This window comes from Bufo bufo, chromosome 3 (genome assembly GCF_905171765.1).
Source record: "Bufo bufo chromosome 3, aBufBuf1.1, whole genome shotgun sequence".
NCBI lineage: Eukaryota > Metazoa > Chordata > Amphibia > Anura > Bufonidae > Bufo > Bufo bufo.
Window position 1 is genome coordinate 305,694,930 of NC_053391.1, and position 26,069 is coordinate 305,720,998.

General features: G+C 45.6%; 1 protein-coding gene across 1 annotated transcript in view; it reads left to right on the forward strand.

Annotated features, from left to right (window-relative positions):
- The first annotated feature begins 4,027 nt into the window (after window positions 1-4,027).
- The window catches only part of CNKSR1 (connector enhancer of kinase suppressor of Ras 1), a 62,311-nt gene continuing 40,269 nt past the window's right edge, over window positions 4,028-26,069 (forward strand). Inside the window, exons 1-4 of the mRNA XM_040424235.1 lie at window positions 4,028-4,148; window positions 4,361-4,518; window positions 16,912-17,108; window positions 19,779-19,863. Coding sequence (XP_040280169.1) covers window positions 4,097-4,148; window positions 4,361-4,518; window positions 16,912-17,108; window positions 19,779-19,863 — 492 coding nt within the window. The 5' untranslated portion in view covers window positions 4,028-4,096. The remainder of the gene's footprint in view (window positions 4,149-4,360; window positions 4,519-16,911; window positions 17,109-19,778; window positions 19,864-26,069) is intronic.

Below are 26,069 nucleotides of genomic sequence, written 5' to 3' on the forward strand. Positions count from 1 at the left end.
TGGCTGCAAAAACAAAACTAAAAAAAAGGCACATACAAGTGTCAATTCCCCTTCGTGATCGTTACCTTGTTGTGGTGAAGGGGCTTGCGTATCACAATGAAGCGATCATCACCTCTATGAGTGTGCTGGCAATGTTGCCACACCCCAGATGATAAGGCCGTTGCTTCATTATGATCAGACCAAAAGCGATCGGCTGGATAATTTTTCATAGAAAAAACATACTTTTTCTTTTTTTTTTTTTTAGTTGTATGAGTGGGTTTTTAATACATAAAATAAAAAAATCATAATAAAGTCTCTTAATAGTTTATTAGAAATAATGCAGACAATTTAAAAAATCGCCATCAATTCCAATACAAAGCAAGTACAAAGCTCAGAACTAAATTATTGCAGGATGTCGTAATGGTTCGTTAATTCGACAATGGTTAATCAATTCGACACACGTCCCCGGATAGGGGACGTAACAGGGATTTAACTGATAGGAATAGTACTAGTTAAGACACCACTCATATAGGGTGTCACAGCACATTGCTCCGTGCACGTGCAGTGCCCCAACTTGGGAGTAAGAGGATCGACCAAGCTGCTTTTTCCATCTCCTGGTTCCTAAAATCAATTCATTTTGGTGTATCAGAGTTTGGTCTGTCACTGTGAAGGCAGTCGAAGGTACCCGGCCTAAATTTTTTTTTTCACAAAAGGCAATCCCTGATATGGGACATAACAGGGATTAAACTGATGAGAATAGTACTACAGAAAATACCACTCATATCGGGTGTGACAGTAAATTGCACGGCGCAGACGCAGTGACCGTGGCGTGGATTTAAACAAAGGGGAGGGAGCCAGCGTTTTTTTAACCATCTCCCCGTTCGAAAAATCAATTTAATAAATGGACCCCAGATTGGGGACGTAACAAGGATTAAACTGATGAGAAGAGAGAACTCCAGAAAATACCACTCATATCGGGTGTGAGAGTAAATTGCACGGCGCAGACGCAGTGACCGTGGCGTGGATTCAAACAAAGGGGAGGGAGCCAGCGTTTTTTTAACCATCTCCCCGTTCGAAAAATCTATTTAATAAATGGAACCCAGATTGGGGACCATACAGGGATTAAACTGATGAGAATAGTACTACAGAAAATACCACTCATATCGGGTGGGACAGTAAATTGCACAGCGCAGACGCAGTGACCGTGGCGTGGATTCAAACAAAGGGGAGGGAGCCAGCGTTTTTTTTAACCATCTCCCCATTCGAAAAATCTATTTAATAAATGGACCCCAGATTGGGGATGTAACAGGGATTAAACTGATGAGAAGAGAGAACTCCAGAAAATACCACTCATATCGGGTGTGACAGTAAATTGCACGGCGCAGACGCAGTGACCGTGGCGTGGATTTAAACAAAGGGGAGGGAGCCAGCGTTTTTTTAACCATCTCCCCGTTCGAAAAATCAATTTAATAAATGGACCCCAGATTGGGGACGTAACAAGGATTAAACTGATGAGAAGAGAGAACTCCAGAAAATACCACTCATATCGGGTGTGAGAGTAAATTGCACGGCGCAGACGCAGTGACCGTGGCGTGGATTCAAACAAAGGGGAGGGAGCCAGCGTTTTTTTAACCATCTCCCCGTTCGAAAAATCTATTTAATAAATGGAACCCAGATTGGGGACCATACAGGGATTAAACTGATGAGAATAGTACTACAGAAAATACCACTCATATCGGGTGGGACAGTAAATTGCACAGCGCAGACGCAGTGACCGTGGCGTGGATTCAAACAAAGGGGAGGGAGCCAGCGTTTTTTTTAACCATCTCCCCATTCGAAAAATCTATTTAATAAATGGACCCCAGATTGGGGATGTAACAGGGATTAAACTGATGAGAAGAGAGAACTCCAGAAAATACCACTCATTGGTGTGACAGTAAATTGCACGGCACAGATGCAGTTACCGTGGCGTGGATTCAAACAAAGGGGAGGGAGCCAGCATTTTTTTTAACCATCTCCCCATTAGAAAAATCAATTCAATTCACCTTTCGGGGACCCTTGGTGTTGTACGTGGCTGGGTGGAGGAAGAAACCTTCAATGACATCAACGGGACAAGGCTAGCTTGGTATCCAACCTTGAACAAATGGGGAGTTTGCAGTTGTTTGCGGTGCATTAAAAGTGAAGTTTGGTCTGTCAATGTCTGTGAAGCGGGCGTAACCCTTACACTACCTGATCGATACAACATCATACCTGATCGTATACACACACTGGATGTTTTAAACCACGTTGTTAAAAAAAAAATTGGATTGTTAGGTGATTTATGCCCTTTATGGATTAAAATCCAACTCTGCGTCAACTATGTAATTTTCCATGGGAGTTTTGCCATGGATCCCCCTCCGGCATGCCACAGTCCAGGTGTTAGTCCCCTTGAAACAACTTTTCCATCACTACTGTGGCTAGAAAGAGTCCCTGTGGGTTTTAAAATTCGCCTGCCTATTGAAGTCTATGGCGGTTCGTCCGGTTGCGAACATTTGCAGAAATCCGCGTTCGCCGTTCGCGAACGGAAAATTTTATGTTCGCGACATCTCTACAGCCTGCCAGCGATGATCATTGGCTGGCAGGCTGATGACGAACTTGTCCCCTAACTTTTGCCGGCCCGCGATGCGCATGCGCGGGCCAGCTGTGAGCGTAATCTGGCGTCTCGCGAGATGACGTGCTGGCGCGTGAAGGTGCCTGAATCGACCGCCTCCGGAACGCGATCCTGCGTTAAGCGGTCCGGAGGCGGTTAAGGTGAAAAGTGGCTTGGTAGTGAAGGGGTTAAAGAAACTCCCCAGTTTATTATTATAGACAGAGCTGAGATGACTTCTAGGTATAGACTCGGAAAGCTGCCAGTATCCTCTTTTCCCCATGACCATGAACTTTGACCTTCTCAAAGTTGCTGCAGGGGCCCCCACATTCAATCTTCTGGTATCTAGTGATGAGGGAACTTCTGTTTTCAAGTTTGGCGTAAAAGGTTTGGGTTATCTAAAAGTGCTGTCATGGTTTCCATGGTAGCAGAATCCATATTGAAATTCTTAGATAACCCGAACCTTGTACCCCAAACTGGAAAGCACTCACTCACTCATCCTAAGGCCTCCTGCACACGACCGTATGGCTTTTTCAGTGTTTTGCGGTCCGTTTTTCACGGATCCGTTGTTCCGTTTTTTGTTTCCGTTTCTCTTCCGTTTTTCCGTTCCGTTTTTCCATATGGCATATACAGTATACAGTAATTACATAGATAAAATTGGGCTGGGCATAACATTTTCAATAGATGGTTCCACAAAAAACGGGACGGAAGACATACGGATGCATTTCCGTATGTGTTCCGTTTTTTTGCGGACCCATTGACTTGAATGGAGCCACGGAACGTGATTTGCAGGCAATAATAGGACATGTTCTATCTTTAAACGGAACGGAAAAACGGAAACGGAATGCATACGGAGTACATTCCGTTTTTTTTTGCGGAACCATTGAAATGAATGGTTCCGTATACGGAACACAAAAAATGGCCAGTAAACGGGGGGAAAAAACGGTCATGTGCAGGAGGCCTTACTGGTAGCATCTTGCTGCTGTGTGAGTATTTGAATGTATCCGTACAGTGGGCACCCAAAACAAATTTTACTGGTGGGCCCTAGGCACCCCAGTGCGATACTGAATGCACCCTTATTATTAGGCTATGTTAATTCACATTGTCACCCTATGGTGACTTAGGTGCAGCCTGAGAGGGACCTGTGGCCCTGAATATATCAGGGGCAGTCACAGTGTAAGCCATGAACTATTTTTTCCCGATTATTTATTTTTCATGTCATTTTCTTGTAACATTTTAATTTGGTGGCGAGGGAGCAGGAGAGGTGTAAAAACATGACAAAAATATGTAAAAATAAATAAATAATAAAAGCCAGCACAGTGACGTGCCGCCTGGAGCGGAGGAATGCAGTGGCTGCAGCTACTGGCAGCGAAAGTCATTCCCGACCTTCTCCAGTCAGAGCGGAGGGGCGTGGCCACTGGCGCTTCCTCTCCCTGCAGGACATTTACCTGCGTGACGTCACCAGGGTGGTCCGCCAGGAAGTGCGGGAGTATGGAGCTTATCTCTTCATGGTCTCCGGACACAGTGAGAGGCTACTTAGAGGGTGAGTACATACAGTGGCGGCCCTCTTTATACACCTGTGCCACTTTACTGTGTAAGCTGTGGTGTGGACTTCATTGGAGTTGCAGCGTCATAGATAGGGCAGTGGGTGGGGATGATAATGGGGTGTTAGTGAAGTGACGGTGGACTGGGAGGCACTGGAATTTATGTTCGTGATCTCCTCTGCTGAGTGACCAGCTGTATGTATGTCCACAGGTCTGGACCCTGCAGTCCAGCAGTACCCCTGCCAGGGGTGGAGGATCACGGGGCAGGATCTGCTGGACCTGTCCCCTCAGCATCTTGATGCCCTAGGAGTCAGGAGCATTGGACACCAGGAGATATTTTTGGAGGCTGTGGAACAGCTGTGCGCCTTGGTAAGGATGTAGTAAACTTGAAGAAGTCCATGAAATCTGGAGAGAACATCTGGTCACAAGATGGAGAAGGCCTACAGAAGTTCTTTACGGTCATAAGCAGGGGTTTAGCTATAGGGTATACAGATGTAGTAGTTGTACCCAGGCCCTCGGGTACCCGTTTTATAAATGGTAGGTGGAGTCCTTGTTGTGTGCCATTACAAATGACATCATTATTCTCTTTGAAGCCCCCCTTCCCCCAAATCTGTTTACAAAGGACCCTCATTTCCAGAATGCCCAGAACAACCTTATCTTAGATTGGCCTCTCCAATCGATTCCTGTTCTTTTTTATTCAATTTTTATATTAACTGTGTAAAGTTCTTTGGAGGAATGCTGGTAAAAGCACTGTAGTCCTATTTCAAGGGGTTTTTTCATGTACCACCCGTACATAGGATAGGTGATAAAAGCTAGACCACTGAGGGGGGGGTGGACTCTGATCCTAATCATGAGAACAAGGGTACCCTATGAGAATGGAGCGGTGTGTGCTTGACTATCTCTGTCCCATAGAAATGAATGGAGAGCTTTCTGGATCAGACCTCATAGGCTTATCACCCATCTTGTGGACAGATGATAAATGTTTAGAGAAGACCCCTAAGCTCTTTTTTCATATTTAAGTAGCTTAAAGGGGTTGCCTCACTTCAGTAAATGGCATTTATCATGTACAGAAAGTTAAAGAGGACCTGTCACCACTCCTGACATGCGTTCCCCATGTAATAACAATTCTGGAGCTTCTATTCTTACGGCTCTATGTTGTGCCGTTCCTTTATTATTCCTGCTAGAAGCTATGAATGAGTTGCTATTAGCCTTCAGTAAGGGTACAGGGGGGAGGTAACCAGTTGGGGGTGTGTACCTGCACAGTCTGACAATGGCAGCACTGATTGGATAGAGTCAGTCTGTGCATGAACACACCCCCAACTGGTTACCACCCCTCTGTACCCTTACTACAGACTGCTAGCAATTCATTCATAACTTCTAGTAGAAATAATAAAGGAACGGCACAACATAGAGACATAAGAATAGATGCTCCAGAATTGTTATTATATGGGGAATGCATGTAGCTATTAAAACAGGCATGTCAGGAGCGGTGACAGGTCCTCTAACCCCTTAAGGACCCTCGCTGTACATGTACGGCGCTGGTGAACATGACTTAAAGGGAGTCTTTCATCTAAAATCACCATTATAGAACACTAACATCAGGACCTCCATTACATTCCCCATATTAGAATGCTACCTTCCATATGAAGGGTTTCATATGAATAGCGACGAGGGGCCTGGGCAACAGCTGAATGAACGCCGCCCCTGGGCACCTTCAGAAGCTAAGTAACATTGAATTAAAAAAGTGTTTTTCTGAGAGAATCGGCGATGGACAGCAATATGGAAGGTAGCATTCTAATATGGGGAATGTCATGGAGGTCCTGATGTTAGTGTTCTATAATGGTGATTTTAGGTGAAAGACTCCCTTTAAGGACCAGCGCCGTACACATGTACAGTGGGCTGATCGGGCGGGGGCAGAAGCGGTGTCTGCCCGATCAGAGGCACTTACCCGGCAGTCACTGACCGTCAGGACCCTGCAGCATACGCCGGCATCAGTGAAAAAACCTTGTATGCTGCGGTCAAAGCTGACCGTGGCATGTGGAGGGTACGGTTGCCCTCTGCTTCCCCATCGGGTCCCCGCGCTGCAGTGCATTCCTTCCATAGGCATCGGAACTTGCCATTTAGGGAAGCTTGTGAGATCCAGTCCCTTAGGCCTCATGCACATGGCTGTTGTTTTGGTCCGCATCCGAGCCGCAGTTTTGGCGGCTCGGATGCGGACCCATTCACTTTAATGGGGCCGCAAAAGATGTGGACAGCACTCCGTGTGCTGTCCGCATCCATTGCGCTGCTCCGTGGTCCGCAGAAAAAAATATAACCTGTCCTATTCTTGTCCGCGTTTTGCGGACAAGAATAGGCAGTAATATTAATGGCTGTCCGTGCCCTTCCACAAATTTCGGAACGCACACGGACGCCATCCGTGTTTTGCGTATCCGCAATTTGCAGACCGCAGACCGTGTGCATGAGGCCTTAGGCAGGCTGTCAGCATAAAAGGTATTGCAGTGTCCGTAACGACTGGCTCTACAAAAATATCACGTGATCCACCCCCTCACCTGAACGCCGTAGGAAAAAATAAAATAAAAACTGTGCTAAAACAATAATTTTTTTGTCACCTTACATCACAAAAAGTGCAACACCAAGCGACCAAAAAGTTGTATGCCCCCCTAAAATAGTACCAATGAAACGGTCACCTCATCCCACAAAAAATGAGCCCCTACATAAAACAATCGGGCAAAAAATTAAAAGAACTGGCTTTCAGAATATGGAGACACTAAAACAAGTTTGGTTTTTTTTGTGTTTCAAAAATGCTTTTATTGTATAAAGCTTAAATAAATAAAAAAAAGTATACATATTAGGCTACTTTCACACCTGCGTTCAGGTGTCCGCTCGTGAGCTCCGTTTGAAGGGGCTCACGAGCGGTCCTGAACGCAACCGTCCAGCCCTGATGCATTCTCAGTGGAGGCGGATCCACTGAGAATGCATCCGCCTGCCAGCGCTCAGCCCCTGCTCCGCTCAGTGAGCGGACACCTGAACGCTGCTTGCAGCGTTCGGGTGTCCGCCTGGCCGTGCGGAGGCGAGCGGATCCGTCCAGACTTATAATGGAAGTCAATGGGGACGGATCCGCTTGAAGATGACACCATATGGCTCAATCTTCAAGCGGATCCGTTCCCCATTGACTTTCAATGTAAAGTCTGAACGGATCCGCTCAGGCTACTTTCAGACTTAGAAAATTTTCTAAGTTATAATGCAGACGGATCCATTCTGAACGGATGCAAACGTCTGCATTATCGGAGCGGATCCGTCTGATGAAACATCAGACGGATCCGCTCCGAACGCTAGTGTGAAAGTAGCCTTAGGTATTGCCGCATCCGTAACAACCTGCTGTATAAAAATCACATGATCTAACCCCTCAGGTTAACACCATAAAAAAAAAAAAAAAAAACGGTGTCAAAAAGTTTCATGGTGTCTTACATCACAAAATGTGTAATACCAAGCGAACAAAAAGTCATATGCACCCTAAGGCTAGGGCTATTCGCACGACAAGTTTTAAAAGGATAGTCTATGGTGTCGCACTGCAACATGCTGCGACTGTGACACAACAGTCGCAAAAAACCCATCCAAAATGGATTTTTCTGCAACTGTCGCGTCAGTCGCAGCATGTCGCAGTGCGACACCATAGATTTTCATTATAAAAATTGATCAAACCGTCATCTCATACCCCCAAAAAATCAGCCCCTACATAAAACAGTTGCCCAAAAAACAAAAAAAAACTATGGCTTTCAGAATATGGAGACACTAAAAAATAATTTTTTTCAAAAATGCTTTATTATGTAAAACTGAAACAAAACCAAACAAAATTGTCATTTTTGGTATTTTTGCGTCGTAACAACCTACTCTATAACAATACAACATGATCTAACCTGTCAGATGAACATTGTAAAAAACAGTGCCAAAACAGCTATTTTTTTGTTACCTTGCCTCACAAAAAGTGTAATATAGAGCAACCTAAAATAGTACCAACAAAACTGCCATCTTATCCCATAGTTTCCAAAATGGGGTCACTTTTTTGGAGTTTCTACTCTAGGGTTGCATCAGGGGGTCTTTAAATGGGACATGGCAACTTTAAAATTATTACCCCAGTGAAATCTGCCTTCTAAAAACCATATGGCGCTCCTTTCCTTCTGGGCCTTGCCGTGTGCCCATACAGCAGTTTACCACCACATATGGGGTTTTTCTATAAACTACAGAATCAAGGTAATAAATATTGCGTTTTGTTTGGCTGTTAACCCTTGCTTTATTACTGGAAAAAAAATGGATTAAAATGGAAAATCTGCCAAAAAAGTGAAATTCAGAAATTTCATCTCCTAAAGGGTTAACAAAGTTTGTAAAATCAGTTTTGAATACCTTGAGGGGTGTAGTTTCTAAAGTGGGGCCATTTATGGGTGGTTTCTATTATGTAAGCCTCACAAAGTGACTTCAGACCTGAACTGGTCCTTAAAAAGTGCGGTTTGTAAATTTTCTTAAAAATATTAAGATTTGCTTCTAAGCCTTCTAACATCTCCAAAATATAAAATGTAATTTACAAAATGATACAAACATGAAGTAGACATATGGGAAATGTGAAGTAATAACTATTTTAGGAGGTATCCCTATCTGTTTTAAAAAGCAGAGAAATAGAAATTTTGAAAATTGCTAATTTTTCTAAATTTTTGGTAAATATATTTTATATATATATATATATATTAGGGATCGACCGATATTGATTTTTTTAGGGCCGATACCGATAATTTGTGAACTTTCAGGCCGATAGCCGATAATTTATACCGATATTCTGGGAATTTTCATTTTTGAGAAAAAAAAAAATTCCTACACAAATCTGCTGAAAATTAATATGTTTATTGTTAATGTGTATTTTTTTTTTTTTATAAATCTTTTCATTTTTTTTTTTACTAACTTTTAGCCCCCTTAGGGACTAGAACCCTTGTCCTATTCCCCCTGATAGATCTCTATCAGGGTGAATAGGAGCTCACACTGTCCCTGCTGCTCTGTGCATAGTGCACACAGCAGCATGGAGCTTACCATGGCAGCCAGGGCTTCAATAGCGTCCTGGCTGCCATGGTAACCGATCGGAGCCCCAGGCTTACACAGCTGGGGCTCCGATCGGAGGAGCAGGGGAGAGGGGATCCTGTGGCCACTGCCACCAATGAGTAATAGGGGGGGGGGGGGGGGCGCACTGCGCCACCAATGTTTTTACTATTGGCCCGGATTGGGATGGGGGTGGGGGGCGCACTGCGCCATCAATGATTAATACTGGGGGGCTTGGGGGGGGGCGCACTGTGCCACCAATGAAGATAAGTCTCTCAATCATTCATATACAGGAGGCGGGAGCTGGCTGCAGGATCACATAGCCGGCTCCCGACCTCTATGAGCGGTAGCTGCGATCCGCGGCACCTGAGGAGTTAACTACCGCGGATCGCAGCTATCGCTCATAGAGGTCGGGAGCCGGCTATGTGATTCTGCAGCCAGCTCCCGCCTCCTGTATATGAATGAATGAGAGACTTATCTTTATTGGTGGCGCAGTGGCCACAGCCCCTCCCTCCTCTTATGTTCTCTCCTCTCATTGGCGGCAGCGGCAGCAGCAGCACAGGGGGAGGAGACACTGCTTCCTTCTCCCCTGTGCTGCGGAGGGAACACAGAGAGCGCTGAGAGCAGCGCGTTCTGTGTTCCCTATATGTTATCGGTATATCGGCAAAATAGATGCCGATACCGATAACGTTCAAAATCCTCAATATCGGCCGATAATATCGGCCAAACCGATAATCGGTCGATCCCTAATATATATATTTTTATAAATAAAAATGAAATATTTTGATTCAAATTTACCACTGTCATAAATACAATATGTGATGAGAAAACAGTCTCAGAATGGATAAGTAAAAGCGTTCCAGAGTTATCATCACATAAAGTGACACATGTCAGATTTGCAAAAAATGGCCTGGTCCTTAAGGTGAAAAATGGGAGGGTCGTGAAGGGGTTAATACATGCCTCTTATTTATGTATTGTTATTGTCCATATTGCTTCTTTTGCTGGCTGGATCCATTTTTCCATCACATTATACACTGCTCGTTTCCATGGTTACGACCACCCTGCAATCCATCCGAGGTGGTTGTGCTTACACATAGGGATGAGCGAACCCGAACTGTATAGTTCGGGTTCGTACCGAATTTTGGGGTGTCCGTGACACGGACCCGAACATTTTCGTAAAAGTTCGGGTTCGGTGTTCGGCGCTTTCTTGGCGCTTTTTGAAAGGCTGCAAAGCAGCCAATCAACAAGCGTCATACTACTTGCCCCAAGAGGCCATCACAGCCTTGCCTACTATTGGCATGGCTGTGATTGGCCAGTGCAGCATGTGACCCAGCCTCTATATAAGCTTGGGTCACGTAGCGCTGCACGTCACTCTGCTGATTCAAGCATAGGGAGAGGTTGCTGCTGCGACGTTAGGGCGACATTAGGCAGATTAACTCCTCCAAAAGACTTCGTTCTGTGATCGATCTCCAGCTGTGGATCATTGAAGTGCTAATATCGAATTGCTCACTTTTTTTAGACTGCCCAGAGCGTTTTTAGATCACTTTTTTCTGGGGTGATCGGCGGCCATTTTGTGGCTTGTGGTGCGCCAGCACAAGCTACCACCAAGTGCATTTAACCATCAACAGTGTGGTTAATTTTTGGCCATATACTACATCAGGTGCAGGCTGAGCCTGTGTCACCCAAGTGCATTTAACCATCAATAGTGTGGTTATTTTTTGGCCATATACTACATCAGGGGCAAGTTGAGCCTGTCACCCAGCGCCTAAAAAATAGACCTGACATTTCTATTCAACCAAATCTGTACTGTTTTAGCTGGTCAAGTTATTTGTAGTGACCGTAAAAGCACAGTTTTTGTTCTGGGTTGAAAAACTATTCCCAAATTTGCCATTCTCAAAATAAGTAGTTTCTGCTATATGAGGCCTACTTGAAATCTATCCCAAAAAGGATATCTTAGATTCAAGGTGCTGATAGTGTCATTCAGAAAAACTTAACACACACGCTACCGTGCAGATACAAGTCTAATTCTGTGATTAAAAGTATACCTGTCACACAGCGCAAAAAAAAATAGGCCTCACATTTCTATTCAACCAAATCTGTACTGTTTTAGCTGGTCAAGTTATTTATAGTGACCGTAAAAGCACAGTTTTTGTTCTGGGTTGAAAAACTATTCCCAAATTTGCCATTTTCAAAATTGTGGTGAACGGGAACAATGAGGAAAACATCTAATAAGGGACGCGGACATGGTCATGGTGGTGTTAGTGGACCCTCTGGTGCTGGGAGAGGACGTGGCCGTTCTGCCACAGCCACACATCCTAGTGAACCAACTACCTCAGGTCCCAGTAGCCAGCAGAATTTGCAGCGATATTTGGTGGGGCCTAATGCCGTTCTAAGGATGGTAAGGCCTGAGCAGGTACAGGCATTAGTCAATTGGGTGGCCGACAGTGCATCCAGCACGTTCACATTATCTCCCACCCAGTCTTCTGCAGAAAGCGCACAGACTGCGCATGAAAACCAAGCCCATCGGTCTGTCACATCACCCCCATGCATATCAGGGAAACTGTCTGAGCCTCAAGTTATGCAGCAGTCTCTTATGCTGTTTGAAGACTCTGCTGCCAGGGTTTCCCAAGGGCATCCACCTAGCCCTTCCCCAGCGGTGGAAGAGATAGAATGCACTAACGCACAACCACTTATGTTTCTTGATGATGAGGACATGGGAATACCACCTCAGCACGTCTCTGATGATGACGAAACACAGGTGCCAACTGCTGCGTCTTTCTGCAGTGTGCAGACTGAACAGGAGGTCAGGGATCAAGACTGGGTGGAAGACGATGCAGGGGACGATGAGGTCCTAGACCCCACATGGAATAAAGGTCGTGCCACTGACTTTCACAGTTTGGATGAAGAGGCAGTGGTGAGACCGAGCCAACAGCGTAGCAAAAGAGGGAGCAGTGGGCAAAATCAGAACACCCGCCGCCAAGAGACTCCGCCTGCTACTAACCGCCGCCATCTGGGACCGAGCACCCCAAAGGCAGCTTCAAGGAGTTCCCTGGCATGGCACTTCTTTAAACAATGTGCTGACGACAAGACCCGAGTGGTTTGCACGCTGTGCCATCAGAGCCTGAAGCGAGGCATTAACGTTCTGAACCTTAGCACAACCTGCATGACCAGGCACCTGCATGCAAAGCATGAACTGCAGTGGAGTAAACACCTTAAAAACAAAGAAGTCACTCAGGCTCCCCCTGCTACCTCTTCTGCTGCTGCCGCCTCGGCCTCTTCTGCTACTGCTGCTGCCGCCACAGGAGTTGTGGCGGGGTATAGAACAACAGACCGACGAGTGGTTGCTGCCGGTGAGCCTCAAGCCCGGCCTGGTGGTGTGCGATAATCGGCGAAATCTCGTTGCAGCTCTGGGACTAGCCGGTTTGACGCACATCCCTTGCCTGGCGCATGTGCTGAATTTGGTGGTGCAGAAGTTCATTCGCAACTACCCCGACATGTCAGAGCTGCTGCATAAAGTGCGGGCCGTCTGTTCGCGCTTCCGGCGTTCACACCCTGCTGCTGCACGCCTGTCTGCACTACAGCGTAACTTCGGCCTTCCCGCTCACCGCCTCATATGCGATGTGCCCACCAGGTGGAACTCCACCTTGCACATGCTGGACAGACTGTGCGAGCAGCAGCAGGCCATAGTGGAGTTTCAGCTGCTGCACGCACGGGTCAGTCGCACTGCGGAACAGCACCACTTCACCACCAATGACTGGGCCTCCATGCGAGACCTGTGTGCCCTGTTGCGCTGTTTCGAGTACTCCACCAACATGGCCAGTGGCGATGACGCCGTTATCAGCGTTACAATACCACTTCTATGTCTCCTTGAGAAAACACTTAGGGCGATGATGGAAGAGGAGGTGGCCCAGGAGGAAGAGGGGTCATTTTTAGCACTTTCAGGCCAGTCTCTTCGAAGTGACTCAGAGGGAGGTTTTTTGCAACACCAGAGGCCAGGTACAAATGTGGCCAGACAGGGCCCACTACTGGAGGACGAGGATGAGGAGGAGGATGAGGATGAGGATGAAGCATGTTCACAGCGGGGTGGCACCCAAAGCAGCTCGGGCCCATCACTGGTGCGTGGCTGGGGGGAAACACAGGACGATGACGATACGCCTCCCACAGAGGACAGCTTGTCCTTACCTCTGGGCAGCCTGGCACACATGAGCGACTACATGCTGCAGTGCCTGCTCAACGACAGCAGAGTTGCCCACATTTTAACGTGTGTGGACTACTGGGTTGCCACCCTGCTGGATCCCCGGTACAAAGACAATGTGCCCACCTTACTTCCTACGCTGGAGCGTGATAGGAAGATGCGTGAGTACAAGCGCACGTTGGTAGACGCGCTACTGAGAGCATTCCCAAATGTCACAGGGGAACCAGTGGAAGCCCAAGGCGAAGGCAGAGGAGGAGCAAGAGGTCGCCAACGCAGCTGTGTCACGGCCAGCTCCTCTGAGGGCAGGGTTAGCATGGCAGAGATGTGGAAAAGTTTTGTCACCACGCCACAGCTAACTGCACCACCACCTGATACGGAACGTGTTAGCAGGAGGCAACATTTCACTAACATGGTGGAACAGTACCTGTGCACACCCCTCCACGTACTGACTGATGGTTCGGCCCCATTCAACTTCTGGGTCTCCAAATTGTCCACGTGGCCAGAGCTAGCCTTTTATGCCTTGGAGGTGCTGGCCTGCCCGGCGGCCAGCGTTTTGTCTGAACGTGTATTCAGCACGGCAGTGGGCGTCATTACAGACAAACGCAGCCGCCTGTCTACAGCCAATGTGGACAAGCTGACGTTCATAAAAATGAACCAGGCATGGATCCCACAGGACCTGTCCATCCCTTGTGCAGATTAGACATTAACTACCTCCCCTTAACAATATATTATTGTACTCCAGGGCACTTCCTCATTCAATCCTATTTTTATTTTCATTTTACCATTATATTGCGGGGCAACCCAAAGTTGAATGAACCTCTCCTCTGTCTGGGTGACGGGGCCTAAATATGTGACAGTGGCCTGTTCCAGTGGTGGGTGACGTGAAGCCTGATTCTCTGCTATGACATGAAGACTGATTCTGTGCTGACATGAAGCCTGAATCTCTGTTATGGGACCTCTCTCCTCTGCCTTGGTGCCTGGGCCTAAATGTGTGACAGTGGCCTGTTCCAGTGGTGGGTGACGTGAAGCCTGATTCTCTGCTATGACATGAAGACTGATTCTGTGCTGACATGAAGCCTGAATCTCTGTTATGGGACCTCTCTCCTCTGCCTGGGCCTAAATATGTGACAGTGGCCTGTTCCAGTGGTGGGTGACGTGAAGCCTGATTCTCTGCTGACATGAAGCCAGATTCTCTGCTATGGCATGAAGAGACTGATTCTCTGCTGACGTGAAGCCCGATTCTCTGCTATGGGACCTCTGTCCAATTGATATTGGTTAATTTTTTTATTTTTTTTTTTTAATTCATTTCCCTATCCACATTTGTTTGCAAGAGATTTACCTACATGTTGCTGCCTTTTGCAGCCCTCTAGCTCTTTCCTGGGCTGTTTTACAGCCTTTTTAGTGCCGAAAAGTTTGGGTCCCCATTGACTTCAATGGGGTTCGGGTTCGGGACGAAGTTCGAGTCGGGTTTGGATCCCGAACCCGAACAGTTCCGGGAAGTTCGGCCGAACTTCTCGAACCCAAACATCCAGGTGTCACTACCAGAGCTTTGAGACGTTCTCACAGCTCTGTTTCTCCACCCCTGTGATGATGTCACTACTAGAGCTTGGAGGAGTTCTCACTGCCCTGTTTCTCCGCCCCTGTGATGAGCTCTTTACTTTCTGTTTCCTTCCTCCCAGCTGTTCCTCCTGCGTTTGATTTCCCTGCCTTTAAATCACCCCTCCTCCTTTTGTAGTGTGTGGATTATATTTCTCATTTGAGTTGTAGCTCTTGCTTGAGTATCTTCCCTTGTATGCTATCCTTTCACTGGACCTGTGTTCTGCTGCAGCAAGTACTCCGGATATTGCCAGCCTGTCTTTGGATCCGTCTTCACTGCGGCTGCAGCTCCTTCAGCTAAGTGTGCAGACATTGTAGTGTATCTGTGTGTTTTCTGACTGGATCCGAGGCGACCACGGTTCCCTCCATATACTGAGCAGGGCACCGGTGGCCGTGCCCCTTCCACTATTGTAGGGGTTACAGTGGTCATCAGTCTTAGGTACGCGGGCATGCCTCGTTCCACCATTTGGATCCGGGCATGGGCTTAGCAGCATAGGGAGAGCTTTGAGGGTCTGACAGGGGTCACTCTTTATCCTCCCTAGTTTGGGTCCGGTCAGTAGCTCTATTTTCTGTGCATGCTCTTGTTGCTCACATACAGCCGTGACACCAGGTGTTCGCTCAACTCTACTTACACAGTATAGGAAAAAGCGCCGAATTGTCTAGTGGCCAGGACCATGGTTGCACACATAGGTCGATGCTTTTTCCTATAATGTGCTAGCACGGCCATCGCTGATAAATTACAGGTTGGTTGTAATGAACAGTGTATCATGTGATGGTAAAAGGGATTCAGCCAGCAAAGGAGACAATATGGACAATCGCAATACATTAGTAAGTGGCTTGTATTAACCTCCTCTACATAATAAACAATATTTGCTGAAGTGAGCCAACCCTTTTAAGGGAAGGGGTTAAAATAATAATACAAGTTATATTTACCAGTTCAGCCCCCTTTCCGCTCCAGTGTCATCCTCTAGTCCTTCTGACTTGTTTTGGTTTACATGGCTGCAGAGGAGAAGTAACCGTGTCACGTCACCAATCACTGGTCTCCTGCTACAGTATATACTCCTGAGGACAGTGATTGGCTTCTGTGGTATACAGGCACTTCATTGCTAAAGCCAAGATGATCATCGCTGCAGCAGTGGGGAAGATCATTGTGGCATTGCTGGAACCATAGGGGTTTGAATCTGTAAAGGGATGTTCATATGACGGATTTTGAAAACACTGAAAAAATCTTCCTTTTTTTTTTTTTTTTTAACCAATGGCTGTTCACTTCATGGCAAAGGTGCATTTTCTGCTTCAGATTTTTGGCGCAGATCTTTGCCAAAAAAAGTGCGGAAAACACATGGAGGCATGGATCCCATTAACTATAATATGATCCGGCTAGAAGCCGTCAAATATACTGAGAAACGGCTGGACAAAAGGTTTTTGTCTGGTTGATTCCCAGCACCCCATGTCGGACTGCCTTAGGGCTCATTCACACGATCGTGCCGTTTTTTCCAAAACTGATACCGCCCATGTGCCTTCTGCAATTTGCAGAATGGAACAGGAGGCCCATTATAGAAATGCCTATTCTTGTCCGCAAAACGGACAAGAATAGGACATGCCTCATAATGTTTGCGGGGCCACGGAATGGAGCAATGGATGCGGACAGCACACAAAGTGCTGTCCGCATCTTTTGCGGACCCATTGAAATGAATCCGTATATGGACCGTATGCGGAACGCAAAATACGTTTGTGTGAACGAGCCCTTAGGCTGTGCGGCCACTGTGAAACAGGTCTACCTTGTATTTTAACCCTTTCCTGGCCATTTATCAATTTTTACTTTCACTCTTACCACCCCTTTAATGTGTGCCTTCTGATGCATTCATGTGACATTTTTATTTCTATTTTAGCACTATGAATTACACAGTGAAACTCTGAGGTCTCTCACTGATAAACTGTATCGAGTGTCCCGAATATTATGTTCGCACATCCTTACCCTCAGGAAGGCCTCCTCACCGTCCTTGGCCTTATCTCCCACTCAGAAACAGCTGGCTTGCATCATAGACATTATCTCCGCAGCACGAGGCCTCTTCTCCTGGCTTAACAGGTAATTACGGAGTATACTGATTGTAGTCGGAGATCCCCACCGCTCCTGAGAATAAGGGGGCTGCTCTGCTGGTTTAGCTCCCCATTATTTCCATGCACAGTGGTACTCCTGGGCCCCTGCTTTTCAGGGAAACTGAACGTGATTGGAAAGTGATGGCGCATCTTATGATAAAAAGCGGTTAGTAGAAAAAAATATAACACTATCAAATTTACTTGATTTATTTTTAGTTGTGAATAATTGTACACCTCAGGTAGTTATGTTTGTGGCGATACCAATTATGTGGAGGGGGTTTTGGTTTTTCTTTTTTTATTCAAAAAGTTTTTCAGAAAATGGTTGACTTTTTTTTCTTATTTTTTCTTAACTTGAAATTTTTTAAATAAAACTTACATTTTTATTTTTAGTCTCACAAAAGTCCTTTGACATTCAATCGTTTGCCTCCATTATATGCTGTACTACTTATACTGTACAGAGTATTATATTGCCAGTGCAAACTAATGCACTAATTGCTGGGTGAAAATGGCTTTACATGGCAGCTATCAAATTCCCAGGGGGCAGATGTGTGACAGAGGGAGCCCCCTCCCTTAGAAACAACTTAGAAGTCAGTCTATATTGACTGCAGCATCTAAGTGGTTAAACAGCTGGGATCTCCAGTAGAGTAGGCAGACTCCTGTCCCACCTGCTCAAGACATCTGTGCCAGGGTAAACCTGGTTTAAAATCCATTATGACCACCATGAAAACATGTACAGATGGTCACTTAAAAGACTGCTTTCACATCTGCGATGTGAATTCCAGCAGGCTGTTCCAGCAGAGAACAGCTTCCGGAATTCTCCAGATCTGGCATTTCTGGATGCAAACTGGGTCCGGCGGAGATCCGGCCGCATTTCGGCAAAAAATGCGTACAATCTGCTGAACACAAACTGCCGCATGCTGTGGTTTGTATCCGGCTAATTTTCGACATTGTCTGCCGGATTAGGTGGCCGGATCTCTGTGCTGCAGATGTGAAACTAACAGGTTAAATGGTGCCATGAGAAAATACAATTTGTCCTGCAAAATGTAGCCCGTTACGCCTATATAAACGAAAAATTAAGAAAAAAGTGGCGGAGTAAAAAAATCTAAAGCAAAAAAGTTGTTTACTACTTGATGGGTTTAATCCCATCATGACATCCACTGTACATGTACGGTGGATACTGGGTCTTTAAAGATGGCACCTGCTCTGAAGCGGAGCTGGTGTCATAATTGCCAGGTGCGTGCTTTTTCACACCTGTGGCTAATGTCTACAATTGGCAATAACGTGGATCACAGACATTTAACTCCTGCCGTGTTCAAAAGCTCCCGTGGCTGGAACGGCTCCCTCGATCGCCACATTGGGGAGCTATTCCAGCCCTGGGAGCTTTTGTTGGTTGTTAAAGGGTTTCTGTCATCAGAAAAATCGTTATGTAGCTGGCTGACATTAGCGATGTGCTTATATCGCCCTGCCTGCCTCCGTTCGCGCTAAATAATGACTTTTATAATATGCAAATAAGCCTCTAGGTGCTGCAGGTACGCCCCAATAGCACCTAGAGGCTCATTTGCATATTATAAAAGTCATTATTTAGCGCGAATGGCGGCAGGCAGGGCGATATAAGTCATACAGTTATGTTCTGCTGACATTAGCACATCGCTAATGTCAGCCAGCTACATAACGATTTTTCTGATGACCGAAACCCTTTAAAGGCTGGAGGCTCTGATGCCTATCACAGGTATATTGCAATGTAGGCATGCAGTTAGCAGCATTACATACTTTTATACTAAATTCAAATTACCCCCTTTCCTCAGAATAAAACTAAAATTAAACAATAACTATAAACCCCTTTAGCCACAATAATGTACCTGTACGTCATTGTGGCTGAGGGATTGTATGGAGTATAATACAGCAGGCACAATGCCATAATGACCAGGATTGGTGATAACACCGAACTCTGTCATTTAACCCGTCAGATGCCAGGGTCAATAGTGATTGCGGCATTTATGGAGTTAGGCAGAGATCTGATCTGAGCCATCCCCGGGAAATCGTGGTGCTTCGATCGGTACCATCGCCATGTCCAAAAATGTCTTAACTTTTAAAATATTAAAATTTTATTTTATTCATTCCTGCACGGTGAACGCCGTAACGGGAAAAGGACATCAAAATGGCCAATTTAAAAAAATAAAAATTTATTTTGTTGCCTCACCTTGCAAAAAAAATATTTTAATAAAAAAATTATCAAAAACTTATTAAATTATACACACTTTTCTGTTCAATAAAAAAAAAGCAAAAAATGAACCCTCAGACATAGTTTTAAATATAAAAAAAAGTATAAAACTGGTAGAATTGTGTTTTTATTTTTCTCCAATTCCACCCCATTTGGATTTTTTTCCAGCTTTCCACTACATTAAGTGCAATATTAAATGCCCATAGAAAGTACAACTTTTCCCCAAAAAACCAACCCCTCATATCACTATGTGAATGGAAAAATAAAAAAGTTATGTCTCTAGGAACGCAGAAAACAGAAATGCAAAAAGGGAAAAGCGCCATGTCAGGAAGGGGTTAAAATTCACATTTTCAGTGTTGTACTGAGACTGTGCTTCAATTCATTTGCTGTATATTTTATACTTTGTGTATAATTTTAGCATGTAATTTCCATCAACAGGTATCTGTTCACACGGTTGAACGATTACTCGGCTACCCGAGATGTTATTGCACTGTGTGTTGAGCTAGCAGAAGTGCTGCATAAGGTAGGTACAGTGAATCTATTCTGTATGTCTGGCCCTTGTCAGTGTTTTGAGCTCCTAGTAAGGAGACAAAAATGGAACCTGCTTTTATAGTGGCAGGCCTACCAGTGGCGGTGTCCTTCATACATATACACACTCATTGACAACAAAAATAATAAGGCACCAAGACTGAGTTGTTGGAATTGAATTAAACTTTATATGTGTGAATGTAATGTGTAAGTGATTACAGTATTAGAGCGAAAGGATTGGAGGAAACTGTAATTGAAATGAGGTTCTAATACCTGTTGAGCTACCTCTAACCTGGATACAAGAGCAGATATCGTTGGTCATGGAGGCATACAGGTTCCATACGGTGTCCTGCGGCATATTTGTTCACAGATGCTGCAGTTGAGTCTGTAGATCTTGCACACTTGTAGGTTGCTGAAGCTGGCATTTCAACTGGTCCCATAAATGCTTGATTGGCAATAACTCTGGCACTTGTGCATGCCAAGGAAGTGTTGCAATCTGGTGGCGACATTCCTGGGAAATTCTTGACTTGTGTACAGTAGATGAGCCTTGTCCTTCTGAGAAATGCTAACACGTGGCCAGAGGATGTCCTGTACATGTCTCTGAGCTGTTAGAGTTCCTCTCATCCCTTTTTAAGGGTGACCGACTATGGTATGCGATGGCTCCCCAGATTTTGGCACAGGCAGTTGGGACAGGATTCAAGCATTTATCACAAGACCTCCACACTCGAGTCAAACGCGACCTTTGTCGGATCCCAAACAGAACTTGAATTTATTGCTAAAGACCGTACGGTTCCAGTGTGTAGCAGTCCAGGTTTCTTGTTCATGATACCACTGCAAATTAAGGCAATGGTGACTTGTTGTCAATGGCAAGACACCGGGTGCCATGACAGCAAACTTCCTTCTGTTAATCGCCTGGAAATGATGTAGACAGAGACGGGGGGTGTAATGAAGGTGCTGCCTGTGTCTGGATGGTGGACAACAAAACTGTGGGAGCTGCTCATGCTTGTCAGCGTATCAAACAATCCTCTCTACTTGTAGTCTGTCTGGGCCGTCTGGAGCCTGTTCGCCATGTGTATGTGCCCTCATATGACCATTGCTTCCAACACCTAACAGCTAGATCAGAATAGCCTAGATGTATTCATCGAAAATATCATCTGCTTCTCAGTCCAGTGATGCATCTCTTTTAAAGTCTGTCAAATGGGCAAAATATCTTTCAGTGCGTCATAGAGGGGTGTTTAGTAGTTGGTAATCTCTCATCAAGGGGTACACTGCCCAAAAGTGGCCTCTGAGAGACTTTTATAGGGCAGTGGGGAAGCATTTTTATGGCAAGACCCAGCATCTAATCAGACCACACTTGTAAGCATCTACATATCTGCCTGAGACATAACTGCATGCCAAGCGATTTCCCCCCTAAAAAAATTCTGAGTGCATAATTTTTTCTTTGTCAGTGTACATGACCCTTGCAGGAGTCTGTTCTTTTCTTTACCAGCATCTCTTATAAATAAAAAGAGATGTATCATTAGATATTCTCGTTAGAGAAATTACAAGTAATGAGGGTGGTTTAGTTGTCCCGAATATATACCTGGAATGCTAAAAAGTACATCCACATCACTTTAAAGGCTGGGGACCAGGGGCGTTGCTAGGTTAAAACATCCGGGGGCCTGGGCCTCTGATTTATTTATTTTTGTCCCAGGCCCGGAATGGCCGGCCTGCCTGCCTGCTAGATACAACTGTATCGCCGTCCTAAAGACGGCAATACAATTGAATTTAATGCACTGGAAGAGCTGAAGGACCTGTGATGACATCACAGGTCATGTGACCAGTAAAACAGGCAGTGGTTGAGAAGGACCTGCGATGATGTCACCATCATGTGAAGAGGAGAAGCCCTGGGGGAAGAAGCTGTGGTGAGGTAAGTGAAGTGAGAGGCAGAGCAATGCTGGGAGTTGAGGTTATTTAACTGGGACTGTATGTTAGGGCTGAAGGGAGGGATATTATTTCCATGGAACTGTGTGTTGGAGGTGGCTGGGGAAGGGGTCATGTTATTTACATGGGACTGTATGTTGATGGTGGCTGTGGGAAGGAGTGATGTTATTTACATGGGACTGAATGTTACAGGGGTCTGAAGGAGGGAGTGATGTTATTTACATGGGACTGTATGTTGAAGGTGGCTGGTGGGGGGGGATAATGTTATTTACAGGGGACTGAATGTTGAGATGATGTTTACTTGGGACTGTATGTTTGAAGGTGGCTGGGGAGGAGGTGATGTTATTTACTTGGGACTTTATATTGGATGGGGCTGGAGAGATGGTGTGATGTTATTTACATGGGATTGTATGGTGGAGGGAGGAATAATAACTACAGGGGGCATTCTAAATACTGGGGACACTTCAGGGTGACCATTATAACAGTAGGGGGCAGTATAAATACTGGGGGCACTGTAGGGGTATAATAAATCCAGGGGACATTATAGACTTTCTTATTATTACTGGGGGCTCTATAGGAGGGACTTATAGATCCGCATTTTTACTACTGAGGAGTCTGTAGATAGCTTTATTGCTGCTGGGGAACCATAGGGGGCCATATTTGTACTGGGGGCTCTATGAGGGTATTATTAATACTGGAGGGCTCTTCTACTAACGGGGGCACTCTTGGGGAGCGTTATCACTGTAGGGGCAGTATTACTAATGGGGGCATTCTAGAAGGGGGTACTAATTGGGGGTTATTGGGGGGGACAGCGAGCAGCAGGATAACACAGTGGGGACTCCAGGATGGGGGGGGGGGGGTGATGATAGAAATGTGAGGAAGCTAAGATGTCTGTGTGTCACACTCTGCAGAGATGAGGCGCGGCTGAAAGAAGTTGTACGGACCAAATGGAGAAGATGACAGAGAAGATCTACATCGGAGGAGATGTCACCTGGGTAGGCACTGGATGTGACAGGTATGTGCTGCTGTATAGCGAGTACTGCAAAATGCGGTGTGCGGGGGGAGGGGTGGCGACTTAGAGAACTGGGCTATATTTATTGGGGCTTGGGCCCCGGATCATTTGAGACCCTAGCAACGCCCCTGCTGGGGACAGAAACTGGCATGGACTCTTGTACGTGTATTCTTGAACTTGTCATGGGGCCTGGACCTCTTTACCATGGTGGAAGCGATTGTGTTTCATTTGAGGGCTGGGAATGTATCTCTGTTGTGAATTTGCGCTCTCCCATGCATCTTTCTGTTTATATTTGCAATTGAGACACGCTTTGGATTTGGAGGTTCAAACTAGAACGCGTTGTATAGTACCTGATACTAATAGTGTATATGAGATATTTGGCAAGGTAAGCTCTACTAGTGGACTCGCCTGTTTTCTGTATAGACAGCTGATGCACAATCATATGCCTTAGGCTATCCCTAAGTCCCGCTCATAGAGTATTGCAACTCTAACTTCTTCATAGGGTATATCGAATGCCTGCCTTTGTGTTGCATAGACCCAGAGGATACGGCCGGTTTCATGCACCTATTTTGGTAATGTCCATTATTGGCTGATCTTAGGAAGGCAGTTGTGGCTCTATTACATGTTGTGTATCAGATTAAGGTCCCTACTATGCCACTTCATTATGTGTTGGGCTGTGTAAAGACCCTGCCCTCCTCGGATTACACTAAACTGGCCGTTGCCAAGATCTTATACCAAACCAGGAAATTAATTGCTTACTCGCTGGATCCTGTAGTACCATCCATTGTGGAACTGAAAAGCAGAGTTAATCACCTGATTTGTCTGAAGAGGGGGATATATCATAAGGTAGGGTCCATTAAACAATTTGGTCTTCAATGGCAGGCTTGCATCAATTATCCTGGATGAGCTAGTGAACATATAAGAGGCACATACAGCTCTGGCTTTACCCAAATGTTTTCATGTGGACAATATCTCTAGTTGGCTCGAGAAGAAGCAGACGGAATCTAGGGACTAGGTGGTATCTTTACACTTTTGTGCTCTTTTTATTTTTGCATGGAAGAAGTGGTTGGAAGGGAGGGAGATTGTTTGTTTGTTTGTTTGTTTTTTTTGTTTTTTTTTATGGTTCCTGTATTGTAGAGTACTATGGGGCCCCTGCTGAGCAGCTGTTTGAGAAGGCACCGGCACTCCTGTGAGCGCTGCTGCCCTCTCGCAGCTTACCCTTGGCCAGTGACATCACATTCATCGGTCCCATGGCTTAGGAGCATCTCAGTCCCATCCAAGGGAATGGGGCAGAGTGCAATACCAAGCGCAGCCGCTATCCAATGTACTGCGCTGTGCCTGGTGAGTAGGGAGAAGGCCGCGGCCCTCACTGGAGTTTCAGTGCCTTCTCAAACAGCTAATTGGCGGGGATCCCAGGTCATCATTTAAAAACCGTTGGAGAATCTTTTTAAACCAGTTATTGCATTCAAGCAATCATTGGTTACACGTTGTTATGGGACTGTGTAAAAGAAATAAACATTTCTGTAGCCGTACAGTTTTCATGATATATGTTACGGGTCTAGTGACGCTTCAGCTAATCGCTATGTCACGTCTGTCAGCGGTAATCGCCGTCATTAGGTATGTCATATGGTTAGGTAGCATTCTAAATAAAGAGCAGTACCAGATGCCAGAGATAAGAGGAAGTTCAGCAAAGCAGAATTTGTATAGTACGTATATTAAACTTTTATTATGTCTGTAGAAACTTTTTTCTTTTAAACTTAAAATGCATTGAGCTTTTTTTGTTTAAAGGGATTCTGCACTTTCATTTAACTGATCTATCCTCTGGATAGATCATCAGCTTCTGATCGGTGGGGGTCCGACACCCGGGACCCCCGCCAATCAGCTGTTTGAGAAGGCAGCGGCGCGGCCTTCTCACTGTTTACCGCCGGCCCACTGACGTCACGACTAGTATCAAATAGCGTGGGCGCGGCTAAGCTCCATTCACTTGAATGGAGCTTAGCCGCGCCCACGCTATTTGATACTAGTCGTGACGTCAGTGGGCTGGCGGTAAACGGTGAGAAGGCAGCGGCGCTGCTGGAGCGCCGCTGCCTTCTCAAACAGCTGATCGGCGGGGGTCCCGGGTGTCGGACCCCCGTCGATCAGAAGCTGATCTATCCAGAGGATAGATCATCAGTTTAATGAAAGTGCAGAACCCCTTTAAAGTAAACTCTCTTGCAGCATCAGCATTTTTATAAGAAATCAGGGTTGATTTAAGTTCGTTTGCGGTGGCTGAGTATTTTCAAGGCAAAGCAGAGGTGTTGGCCACAGTTGCCAATCAAATCCCGGTTCTAGTTTTTCACAACCTGATTGGTTGTTATGGGCAACCTCTTCTTAATTCTTGCTGTAGTTTTGATGAAAGGTCCTGTAGGAGAAAGCATAAGGTCATGTAACGTGACTGATACACTTTCATTTTCACTTTCGAAAGTAGCCCTGTTTACCCAGTGAAATGAGAAACCCATTGCTCCATCTCAAGTCCAACAAAAATATCCTTCGCCACAGTACAAATAATGACAGTAGGCCCTTTGTGACGAAGGTAGTGTCTTGGGTGCGGTAACTATTCACACGGGTAGTGCTCAGTCATAACAATATAAATGATGGTTCTGAATGCATTATTGTACGTTCTAACTTGTGTAGCAAGGATCATCATTAGTGACTTCTATCAGATTTACTTCCCATTCCCAAGGGTGTTGTGTTCTCCAGTGCTTGCGTGCTCTCCACTGAGTGTCAGGAGGGGGGCAGTTTATTTTTAAAGCTGTGTCCAATTTCACAAAACCACATCGGCAAAAATCATCTTGTAGCTCAAGCAGCCTGTTCGAATAATAAGTAGAGCCAGTATTGCCTGTGCCGTTCATTCAGGTGAGACATATTTCCTCCAGGAAAAAGGTCTAAGCTTTCATCTTGTTATTGTGAAGGGGACTCGTGTGGATAGAGCGGCAGATGAGCGTGTACACTTCGTGGGACTGCCAGATTTAGACTGTGAAGAGGCAGTGTGCATGTACGAGAGACACAGGACCTCTGTAGTTGTAATCAGTGAGGGTCCCAACAGTCAGATGTCCCAGGGATCAGACACTTGTCATCTGTCCTGTGGACTTTGATTCTGGGGAAAAAACCCTTTAAGCACTTGTACCACCAGGCCTGTCAGAGTACGATGGACATGTTGCTCATCATTGTATTTTACGTAATATACAAATTCTCAAATTGCATTTTTTTATATTTTTTTTTATAAA